Here is a 12,087-nt window from a genome sequence, read left to right on the forward strand (position 1 = left end):
CTTTGCAGACAGAATTAACATTTTAGCACAAACACAAGGCAGATTTGTTTTCCCCAAGAAATCTTTGCATGCAGCAAGACAATTCAGAACACAATCCTACTTCTGACTGAGATAAGCAGGCAAAGCAGCAAACATGAACAGTTTAATACACTCATTCATATGCAGGTCTCACAAGGCAGTGATCTAGCACTCAGAGTGCAAGTTTTCTTCCTTTTTTATGTGTATTTTGTTTCTTTTATTTACAGCAACTAAGAGACAAAACATATATCACACTGGTGCGCAGACTATAAACTGGAGAAACTGCTCTCTGATGTATATATCATGTACTGTTTTCTCCAGTGCCTTCCACTCTTTTCCTGTTTTATTTTTTCAAAATGATTCTTTATATATTATTAAAAAGGAAGTGAAGCTACAAGCTAGTTCAAGGCAGCATCTCCAACTGCACTGGATCTTTGCTCTCCCTGCTGCCCTGAGTTGATGCCAGCTGTTAAGCACCGCCAGTCCAACATCCATCTGTATATTTACTCATCGTTCCCCAGTTTGATATGTATATATTTGTGGGGCAGGGTGTTGAGCTTTGAGCCAGACTCTAACTATAGTTTGTTGTTGTAATAAAGTAGCACTTTAAAACATACGTTGTCTGACTAAAGTGAATTTTTGGAGTAGTTTAGGCGAAGCCAGTATTTTATGATATCGATGGTTATTTTGTGGCAATACAATCTTTCAGAGATTCCCCTGACTCTCTTAGGACTGGCTAAAAATCACATGCCGTCATATCACCCTTTCTTGATTTCTGCTATGAGTTTTTCGAGGCCTTCTTCTATTAGAGCATTTATGAGCTTCTCGTCCACACACAGTCACAACTGTGCTTAAAAACAAACACTCACACACACCGCAAAGACATATGTAAAGCCAGACTCACAGGGTAAGCAGCTCGGACATGTTACTGAGGCTGTGGTTGGACAACGTGCTGATCTGGTTGTTACTCAAATCACTGGAAAGGAAACAACAGATACATAAAACCCACACAGGCAGCACTGCCCATACATGCGTGAACAAACCCACACGCGTGCACAGACTATATGGATTCTGTAATGCTCCTCCTTTAGTCTATCGTACCGAGACTGTCACACCACATCAGGGCCAAACAAAGTCACAAAAATGATTCAACACAGAGTACAGTCTGTTAGTTGTGATTAAAAGCAAAGTGCAGGAAGCACAGACCAAATCCCAATCCTTAAGTGTTTTCTTTTTGCGTTAAAAAAAACGTGTGTTAACCGTACTAAACTTGGCAAAGTGGGAGTTAATTATCTGTGTGAAAGTATACAATATCTCTCCACTGAGGTGCTACGGGTGAGACTTACATGAGCGTTAAGTGTTTGTAATTGGAGAGCTCCACGGGAACTTGAGTGAAGTGATTTCCATCCAAATACCTGAGAGTCAGAAAGACAGCGTGGGAGACAAAGAACGAGGGAACACGGGGGTGATATCGAGGAGGATTGGTAAACAAAGGGAGAAAGTGAGAAGGGAGAAAATGAAGTGTTAACCATGTGGGAAATTCCTCATAACCAGTGTGAGCAGTCATTACTGCTGCAGCCATAATAAACACTGGAGTTTAATATCCCCACAGGCGTCTCTCGCTCAGACATACACACATTCACGGGTGAGATCCTATCTCTCACTTTGTGACAATGTGCTATTAATCCAGCATATTAATTAAGTCTTTGTTAATACTGGAAGAACCTTGTCCCCCAAAGGAGACACAGTAGAATGAATAAAAATACCACTAAAGCTGCGGTCTGATATTTAATTCAAGATTATAATACTCTGATCATTAGGGATTTTTGTTGAGCAGGACTTTATGTACCAAGTGTGATCAGAAAGTTTCAGGACTGATTAAAATTAGGTCTCAAGGCTTCATGGCTGAATACTGGTGCAAGCTGGCAAGTGCCGCAGTTTTAAACGGACAACTCAGGATGTTCCAGTATAAATCTGTTTTAATAGTTTTCACTTTTTGGAATGAATTCAACCACACTAACGTCAGAAGAATGAGGAGCATCCACCTGATTGTGCTCCTCACCTGATGCGCTGTTTTGGGGCTTAGAGACTGTGGACTCCTCAGCTAAAAAAACACTCTCTGTGTCAAAGTCTCAGCTCAAGATCGTCTTAATGATCTTAATGATCTTCATCTACTGTATATGCATTTTTTTTGGCTGAAACAGAATTTAATGTTTACTCTGTGGAAGTGTGAGACCTGGTTGAAAATCTCAGGAGCACGATCGCAAATAGTCAGATCAGAAGCGAAAGTGATCCAGGAAGGCACAAAGACGATCAAAATGAAATAAAGGATAGTTTTTGATTATTATGGGTACACAGCTATACCAATCAACATTATTATCACAACACAAATGTCTTCAGATGACTTTCTGAGAAATAAAATTCTCTTCATGTTCACAGTTCCTGTGTCTCTGTGTCTCTATAAGCATGTGTTTCTGTGGTTTTCCACCTTTCTGAATGAACATTTCAAGCTCCAGTGAGGTAAGAGATTGATTCAGATGCATAGCGTAATAAATCTGAGGTTTTCTGAAGTCAAAGAGGGACGGCTTCAACTTCCTCCATCCACCATAAGTTTGAGCTCTCTGTGGGCACTACTGAAATCCACTCTGACTCTGACCTCTGCTATGGCCTTACTTTTCTCAGGACAGCCTCTGGGGTGTGAGAGGACAGCATTTCTTTGCCAGACTCACTCGTTGTATCCTCCATTACACTGCTTTTCTAGCTCTACATCTGCACAGTCTCACTGCAGAGATAATTTATCAAGTGTCTCATGATATTGCATCAGACGACTGATGCAGACCTTGGACATACAGCCAAAGCTATAAAAAGCTATCTTTAGCCACAAGATGAACAATGAGTGCTGAAGCAGGTGGCGTGGCCCCAAGGAGCACTGACCTTAACTGATCTTAGCATCACAGATTCAGTCTGGGATTAGCTACAGTGCACCAGCGCAGGATTGCATGCTGGCACGCTGGCACAAACCACTGTTTAGATCAGATCCACTAAACGTTCTTGACCCTGGTGGATTAACTGTCTGTGTGAATGCTATTAAAAACGAAGCAAAGGGTGCTCTGTTGGTTTGTGGACTCTTCAACTGCCAATCGTTGTTTAGTCTGTGGGTCACAGCTGGAGATTCAGCTCTAATTGTAATGAGCGTTGGGTCAGTTTGACTCAGAGTGGAATGTTTGTTCTCTGAACAAGATGTAGAAGTGCAAGCAGTCAACAACTGAAATCACTGATTGCTTTTGTCATTAGCAGGGAAAGTGTTAAGGGACCAAACTAAAAGTAACAATTATCTCAAAGCTCTGGAAGTGGTCTGGACCTGATCTTAAATAATTTATGTTTCTTTATGTTTTCAGGCACATTTAATAGGGAACTTTATGATTGTAGCTTGTAAAATGTGGAGTTTGGTTAAGCTTTATACTAAAGGGTATGTTTGTTATAAACTCACAGTTCGGTGGTCTCTTTGGGCAGGCCTCTGGGCAGCGTGGTGAGTCCCTTGTTGCTGCAGCGGACCACGGTGTCCAGACAGGAACACTCAGCTGGACACCTCAGCACCGGAGAGCAGCTGTTCTCATCATTACCTGATGGTAAAAGTGATTAGGGATAAAAAAGCTGTTTTAGAGAGACGTGTAATATCATTATTATTTTCTCCATCTCACCATCTTCACAGGCAAAGTCCTGGACAGCTACATCCTGGATGGGGATCTCCTTCAGGAAGTAAGGACTCTGGCAGCGGGGGTTACCAGTGACGATGCGTTTCCTTCTCAACCAATCACCAAGCCAAGCCAGGTGACAGTTGCAGTTAAAAGGATTAGCCAGAAGGTTTCTGGAGAGTAGGAAAGTAAGGTGATGAGGGTGCTCAGCATTATTATTATTGTTATTATTGTTATTTTTTGCATTTATATTTGTCACATTTGTGGGTTGTGTTGTTTACACTCACAGTGTGGACAGGGAGTGCAGCGTGTCGAAGGCTCCGGGGTTCATGGAGGTAATCTGGTTGTCATAGAGTGACAGCAGACGCACTGAACTCAACCCCACGAAGCTGCTGTTGCTCACACAGCTGATGCGGTTGGTCCTCAGCATGCTACCCACACACAAGAAAAAAGTGAATGAATTAACCTGTACTACAGTTAAGTATATACACTTATGTTTATACCCTAATGAGATGACACCTTATTTTCTGGTATTTGCAGTAGTTAATAGTGATTAACTAATAGCTAATAACTAAAAAAAAAAACCCACATAATTCCTTATAAATTATATGTACATAACACTGCATAAGTCTTAAAGATCATAAACAGTAACACTTATTAACACTTTATAACGGTGTAGGAATGTCACTAAAAGCCTTGACCTGTTAGGATGCCTGGGTCATTGACCCAGGGCTTTTGAGTTTATTATATTATTTATAATTTCTAGTTTTTGGGGTTTTCGTGAGTCATGTCTTATGGTTTGTTTCTGTGTAATCCTTGGTTGCTGTCTCCCCTGTTTGCTGTATCCCCGTGTCCAGTCTGTGTCTGCCCTGGTCCCACGTCTCTGTTCCTTCTGTTGTAGTGCCTGTATGTGAGTCTGTGTCTTTTGTTCAGTCTGTGTTTTGTGTTTCCTGTTTTACTTTGAAGGTTTCTGTCTTATCTCAGTGTGTTCAGTTTACGCTTCCTTGTCTCGTCAGTTCTGATTTGCCCCAGCTGTGTTTCCCTCCTGTTGTCCATTCCCTGATTGCTCCCTCTATGTATTTAAGCCCTGTGTTTCAGTTTGTCATTGTCGCGATCTACCGTTTATTTAGCTGTGTGTTTTTTCAGTCTGTTCGTGTAAGTTTAGTTTTGGTTACTCAGTTTTGTTGTTTTTTTAGTTTAACATTAAAGTTGTATTTAAGTTCACCTTTGGTTTCCTGAGTCTGCATTTTGGGTCCTTCATGTCACCACCCCGGCGTGCACACAGCCCACCCCTAACAGAAGATCGCGACCAGAACATGGACCCCGCAGACTCTTTTCCCTCGGAGTTCAATGGCGAGATGAGGCGGATGGTGAGTCTGCTCGACCGCATTGCCCAGGCACAGGATTTACGGACTATGGCAGTCGGGCTAAGTGCAGTAGATGCCCTCATTCATCATAACCCTCAGCTCTCTCAGTTTGCGAAGGACACTAAGTTGGATGACACCATTACTGCCTGGAGAGAGCAAGTCAAGGCTGGTGAGCTTGCTCTCTCACTCACTACATCTTCCCAACCGCTGCCCCAGGACAACACACACTCTCCACCCGTCTCAATACTGCCACGGACTTCCTCTCCCTCCCCACACCAGCCGGGTCCTCGTTCGCCTGCCTTCTTCCTGGCGGCTATGTGGTCAGAGGATGAGGAGGAGGTCTCCTTTTCTCCACCGGTTCCTGTTTCCTCATCCCGAAGGAAACGGCGCTCAGGCCGCCGCCACTCCAGGACGGTTGAGCAATCTCCTGTCGGGGAAGACGGTGACTGTTTATTGCATGCTCCATTTGAGCATTCTGACTCTGGACATTCTAACATCACACCCACTTCATCTGTTGGTCCCGCTGGGGGTTCTGGAGAACCGCTCCAGCCGTCCTCAGTCTCCACTGGAGGGGCTGAGTGGCCCGTTCAGCTTTCTGTCTCTGCTGGAGGGTCCGAGGGACCGCTTCAGCTGCCTGTTCTCGCTGGAGGGTCCGAGGGGCCCGTCCAGCCTCCTGCCTCCGCTGGAGGGTCCGAGGGGCCCATCCATCCTCCTGCCTCCGCTGGAGGGTCCGAGGGACCGCTTCAGCTGCCTGTTCCCGCTGGAGGGTCCGAGGGGCCCGTCCAGCCGCCTGTTCCCGCTGGAGGGTCCGAGGGGCCCGTCCAGCCTCCTGCCTCCGCTGGAGGGTCCGAGGGGCCCGTCCAGCCTCCTGCCTCCGCTGGAGGGTCCGAGGGGCCCGTCCAGCCTCCTGCCTCCGCTGGAGGGTCCGAGGGGCCCGTCCATCCTCCTGCCTCCGCTGGAGGGTCCGAGGGGCCCGTCCAGCCGCCTGTTCCCGCTGGAGGGTCCGAGGGACCGCTTCAGCTGCCTGTTCCCGCTGGAGGGTCCGAGGGGCCCATCCAGCCGCCTGTTCCCGCTGGAGGGTCCGAGGGACCGCTTCAGCCGCCTGTTCCCGCTGGAGGGTCCGAGGGACCGCTTCAGCCGCCTGTTCCCGCTGGAGGGTCCGAGGGGCCCGTCCAGCCTCCTGTTCCCGCTGGAGGGTCCGAGGGACCGCTTCAGCCGCCTGTTCCCGCTGGAGGGTCCGAGGGGCCCGTCCAGCCGCCTGTTCCCGCTGGAGGGTCCGAGGGGCCCGTCCAGCCTCCTGCCTCCGCTGGAGGGTCCGAGGGGCCCGTCCATCCTCCTGCCTCCGCTGGAGGGTCCGAGGGACCGCTTCAGCTGCCTGTTCCCGCTGGAGGGTCCGAGGGGCCCGTCCAGCCGCCTGTTCCCGCTGGAGGGTCCGAGGGACCGCTTCAGCCGCCTGTTCCCGCTGGAGGGTCCGAGGGGCCCGTCCAGCCGCCTGTTCCCGCTGGAGGGTCCGAGGGACCGCTTCAGCCGCCTGTTCCCGCTGGAGGGTCCGAGGGGCCCGTCCAGCCGCCTGTTCCCGCTGGAGGGTCCGAGGGGCCCGTCCTGCCTCCTGTTCCCGCTGGAGGGTCCGAGGGGCCCGTCCAGCGACCTGCGTCGCCTGCAGCGCCACCACCTGCGGCTCCCACGCCGTTCCCTGCAGCTTCACCCTCGCCTGGTCCGGCCTCCGAGTCTCCGCCCTCGCCTGGTCCGGCCTCCGAGTCTCCGCCCTCGCCTGGTCCGGCCTCCGAGTCTCCGCCCTCGCCTGGTCCGGCTTCAGCTTCAGCCTCTGCGTCGCCTGGTCCGGCCTCCGTGTCTTCGCCTTCGGCGTCGCCTGGTCCTGCCTCGCTCCATCTATCTTCGTCTGCGCCTGAGGTCCCCATGCCGTCTGGTCCTGTCCGGCCTGCACGTCCTGCCCGGCCTGCTCGGCGTGCACGTCCTGCCCGGCCTGCTCGGCGTGCACGGCCTGCCCGGCCTGCTCGTCCTGTCCGTCCTGCACGTCCTGCACGTCCTGTCCGGCCTGCTCGTCCTGTCCGTCCTGCACGTCCTGTCCGGCCTGCACGTCCACTTTCCGGGCCGATGACTGGACATCATTGCCGTCACGGACGGCCCCCTGACCTGCTCGGTCGCCGCCGGTGCCTCCCGCCCGGCCGGCCTCCTGACCTGCTCGGTCGCCGCCGGTGGTGCCTCCCGCCCGGCCGGCCTCCTGACCTGCTCGGTCGCCGCCGCCGGTGCCTCCCGCCCGGCCGGCCTCCTGACCTGCTCCGTCGCCGCCGGTGCCTCCCGCCCGGCCGGCCTCCTGACCTACTCCGTCGCCGCCGGTGCCTCCCGCCTGCCCGGCCCCCTGAACTGTCCTCTTGGCTCTTGGGCCGCCTGCCTCCGGGCCGCCCCCCTGAACCTTTTCGAGACTGGTACCTGGGCCTCTGCGCCTTTCATGGGCTTTTTGTCTGTTTTCTTTTGGACTGTTGCTGGGCCGCAGTGCTGTTGTTTTGTTCTGTTTTGGGCTTTTGCTCCCTGTATTTTTTGTCTCTGGCTCTGTGTGTTTGTTTCATTTCGGTCCCTCCATCCTGTTCCCCCGCCGCCCACCCTGGTTGGGTTGTTTTTTGTTTTGGTGTTTCGGGTTGGGCTGTCTGGGAGCCAGCCCTTTAGGGGGAGATACTGTTAGGATGCCTGGGTCATTGACCCAGGGCTTTTGAGTTTATTATATTATTTATAATTTCTAGTTTTTGGGGTTTTCGTGAGTCATGTCTTATGGTTTGTCTCTGTGTAATCCTTGGTTGCTGTCTCCCCTGTTTGCTGTATCCCCGTGTCCAGTCTGTGTCTGCCCTGGTCCCACGTCTCTGTTCCTTCTGTTGTAGTGCCTGTATGTGAGTCTGTGTCTTTTGTTCAGTCTGTGTTTTGTGTTTCCTGTTTTACTTTGAAGGTTTCTGTCTTATCTCAGTGTGTTCAGTTTACGCTTCCTTGTCTCGTCAGTTCTGATTTGCCCCAGCTGTGTTTCCCTCCTGTTGTCCATTCCCTGATTGCTCCCTCTATGTATTTAAGCCCTGTGTTTCAGTTTGTCATTGTCGCGATCTACCGTTTATTTAGCTGTGTGTTTTTTCAGTCTGTTCGTGTAAGTTTAGTTTTGGTTACTCAGTTTTGTTGTTTTTTTAGTTTAACATTAAAGTTGTATTTAAGTTCACCTTTGGTTTCCTGAGTCTGCATTTTGGGTCCTTCATGTCACCACCCCGGCGTGCACACAGCCCACCCCTAACATGACCTTCCTCTAATTGTTTATGAGACCAATGCAATTGCACTTTTTGAGTTTAACCAGTGGCTCATATTAAATTGAATAAGCATTTAGTTTTGCTTTATTAAGACTATTGACTTTATAAAAAAAATCTAATCTGCATTGGTTTCCTCAGGATCTTAGAGTCTTAATTATTATATATTAATTAACAGTTAATGGTGTTTTTTTCCCTGACCCCTGGAAAAAAATGGCATGGGCCCTTGATTGTTGTCAAGGTAGATAAAATGTAAAATTATATGCCTTAATAAACATCTTTACAGCCTCATATGGATCGTATTACCTATTAACTGAAGCTCATTACATAAACCTAAATATGCAGTGTTACCTGGTGAATTATGCATGCTCATATTATTCTGTGTTTGACAGTGTCACAGTATGTGGGAACGTCTTTGGATATTGCTGGCATACTTAATACATATGCATATGTGTGAGTGTGTGGGTGTGTGTGTACCCACAGTGTGCGGAGGCCACTGAGTCCCTTCAGCATGCGGTGGTGTATGTTCTCCAGTCTGTTGGAGGTCAGAATCAGCTCATTGACCCCTGAAGCTCCTTCAAACGTTCCCTCCTCTATGTCAGTGATACGGTTATTACTCAGGTTACTACACAGAGTGGGAAGCAGGAGGAAGGAAAGTAAGAGAGCAGCAAGAAAAGAGAGATGTAAAGAGGGGGTGGGAGGAGGGGGTGGGGGGTTACGTGTATAGAGAGAAACACACACAGTTCATTTTAATTTCTATATCCGCATCTGTCGCAGTTTTCCTCTGTGTGACCCGAGTGTGACTTCCTGACGTTACGTCCTTGTTACGTTAAAGACATGTCTGACTCACATCTTCCTCAGCTGAGGCAGCTTTTTGAAGATCCCCGTCGCCTCGAGCACACTGAATTCATTGTTGTTCAGACGCCTGAGAACAGAGCAAAGTAGAGGTGGTTAGAAACAAAGAGAAAGAGGCTCTGAGGTTTCTTCTATCTCACACATAGATGCACTTTGTAGCAGACAAACACGGCGTGACTCACAGCTCGGTGGTGTATTGAGGAATGTGATCAGGTATTTTGGTGAGTTTCTGGTTGGAGCAGTCGACGGTGGTGCCCTCGCAGCGACACTTTTCAGGGCAGGCCAGGTCTGCGAAGCAGTCGCCTCCTAGCTTACTACGGTAATCCTCGTTACCTGGTCACAATCATAACCGCAGTGTCACTAAATGTGCAAGATTCAAACCCCAGCATTTACTGGCACGGGTCCCAATAACCAGCACAATAGCAGAATTTAGAGACACTGCTCAAGGGCTGTGTTGCTTTTTTTTTTTTGTTCGTCATAGGAAAAGAAAGCTGATTACAATCATTTGCAACAATCCCCATAAGCTTTGGCTCAAAATGCTGCATTGTGCTTTGCAGCCTTAAAGGAATCAAAATAACAGGAAGCTACACAGACTGTGAAGATCAAGACAGACACACACAGACGCACATGCACTCACACGAGAACAAAGATATTGGAGGTTTTCTGCCCTGTCAGACTACAAACAAGCTGAGATCTCACCAGAAAAATGCTCATGCACATACAGGTAGTCATCTATCATACTGTACAGACACTGAGGCTCTAACTCAAGCTCACACACATGCACACACACACACACTCTTGCAGGGAGTGACAGGAGTTTGCTGTCTCTTGCGCCATGCTGTAGGGTTTTGCAGGGCCGTTCCATGGTGCTTGAAAGAACCATGTTCCACGATAGGAACCTGGCAGCCACATGGTTAGATCAAGCACAAAGGAACAACCTGCTGACTGACTGCTCCTCCGCTGGAACACAGGGGTGGGAAGGACAGAAGAGACAGGAGGAGGAGGAAGAGCAAAGGGAGGAAAGGAGCTGAGGGGAGAATGAACGTGAAAAGAGGCATAGGAGAGGAAGTGGGAGGAGAAAGGAGGAGAGAAGAACGAAGAAGCCACCTGATACTGGAAATGTGTAATTTGCAGCGAATAGAGAGGACAGAGAGGACAAATGATAAGAAGGAGGATATCAGACAAGGTGTTCAAAAAGTTGCAGGAATAGAGGGAAAAGGCTCGAGGAACATCTACAGACATCTACATCACAGAAAGCAGAGCAGGAACAGGGCAGCTGTTACGGAGGAGTGGGAGGAGAGTTACAGCAGCACTGAATGCAAGAGAAGCCCTGACTTCTGGGTAATACACACACAGACACACACACACACACACTCCAACACACCCCATAGGTACATAAACAAGATAAAAATACATGAACCATTGTGCGCTAAAGTGTAAATTGTAATTATTATTCTCGTCGCATTGTTGTTGATGGTGAACAACAAGACAAGAGGAGTCACAGAAGGGTCATTGCAGTTGAGGTCAAAGGTCAGATGCCGGTCAGGGACGAGATGTGAGGGATTCAGAGCGGACGAAGAACCTTGTGCGTTCGTGTGTGTGTGTGGGGGTGTGTGTTACTTACAGCTGACATGGTGTACTCCTGAGTGTGTTAGAAAGGCAGTAGGAGAAAGAAGAAGGGATTTCACTCGTTTATTTGAACAGGAAGGGAAAAAGCTGATGAAAAACTGAGTGCAAATAAAAAAAGCTGCAATTTGTGCTGCAGTCCGTGTTCAGACCCCAGGCAGTGATTCATTTAAAGGACTAATGACTCGTGAATAGCGAGAATCGTGCTGGCGTGACGTGACACAGAACGGGTACATTTATCGACACACGTCCCGGCCTCTTCCAGTCGAAGCACGGCGCGATTTAGACCTATTCTGGGGAGACTGTGAGGCAAAAAGCATACATACACAGATAAAAGAGCCTCATTTGCAACAACAGAAAAATGAGGTAGGATCAGAAATAAGACAACAGCGTAAATGCAAATGAGAGGATTTTAGGTGTATTGATCTTAGCCGCAATATAAAGGTTGGACCGCAGAATAAAACATGTTTATTCAACTTTTCAACCGAAAATGTTCTTAAATTATTCAGCTTTGCCCCGTATGTGGTATCTGGGCTTTGAAACCTCTGTCCCCCCGGTGAGCTACAGAGTTAATGACTGCAGTGAGTGCGCGCATACACACACACGCTTGCGCGCACGCTCTCTCATGCAACACACTTCGTGGCCCCTCTGTGCGCTGCTGTGGTAATGACCGCCTTTAGCCCTGCTACTGATCTCATATGCATGTCTCATTTACATATTTCCCAGCACCCCTCTGAGCATGATGACTGTGTGACCTTTTGATGTTCTGCAGCGAAAAAAACAAACGCAGATGTTCACAGACACACGCTCATACATTAGCTGTCATTAGATGTGCTAAGAAGCAAGAAGGACTGGCATTAAATATAGTCTCTGTGATCGCTGCACCAGGGTACTTTCATTTAGCCAGACAGACAGAGCCCAGCTGACAGCGACCCAAGCTTGTTAATCCAACTGTTTTTCCTCCCTCGATCATCAAGGTTGCGTTAACCATTGAAAACCCAGTGCAAGGACAAGAGTGTGATTATCTGGTGTCTGGTTAGACGCGGTGCATCATAATGCATGACAGACCATTAGCAGAACATGTTTTGGCATTGAATAGGTGTCGGACAGGGCAAGTCACTCAAAGCGTCGAGGATGTGCTAGTGTGAAGCATCAGCTGTGAGTGAGCAAACAGTGGTTTATACACACACACACACACACACATACACACACTCATGCTCATTGTAC

General features: G+C 48.7%; 1 protein-coding gene across 8 annotated transcripts in view; it reads right to left on the reverse strand.

Annotated features, from left to right (window-relative positions):
- The window catches only part of slit2 (slit homolog 2 (Drosophila)), a 105,294-nt gene that overhangs the window by 22,802 nt on the left and 70,405 nt on the right, over positions 1–12,087 (reverse strand). For 6 of the 8 annotated variants that reach the window (XM_085162242.1, XM_085162243.1, XM_085162244.1 and 3 more), the window contains 9 exons: positions 10,859–10,876; positions 9,417–9,567; positions 9,230–9,304; positions 8,861–9,004; positions 4,001–4,144; positions 3,720–3,886; positions 3,509–3,641; positions 1,365–1,433; positions 923–994 (listed from right to left, as the gene is read on the reverse strand). In XM_085162242.1, coding sequence (XP_085018368.1) covers positions 923–994; positions 1,365–1,433; positions 3,509–3,641; positions 3,720–3,886; positions 4,001–4,144; positions 8,861–9,004; positions 9,230–9,304; positions 9,417–9,567; positions 10,859–10,876 — 973 coding nt within the window. The remainder of the gene's footprint in view (positions 1–922; positions 995–1,364; positions 1,434–3,508; positions 3,642–3,719; positions 3,887–4,000; positions 4,145–8,860; positions 9,005–9,229; positions 9,305–9,416; positions 9,568–10,858; positions 10,877–12,087) is intronic. The other 2 variants (XM_085162246.1, XM_085162249.1) reach the window with 1 other exon arrangement.

Source organism: Neolamprologus multifasciatus, chromosome 6 (assembly GCF_963576455.1).
Source record: "Neolamprologus multifasciatus chromosome 6, fNeoMul1.2, whole genome shotgun sequence".
NCBI classification, from domain to species: domain Eukaryota; kingdom Metazoa; phylum Chordata; class Actinopteri; order Cichliformes; family Cichlidae; genus Neolamprologus; species Neolamprologus multifasciatus.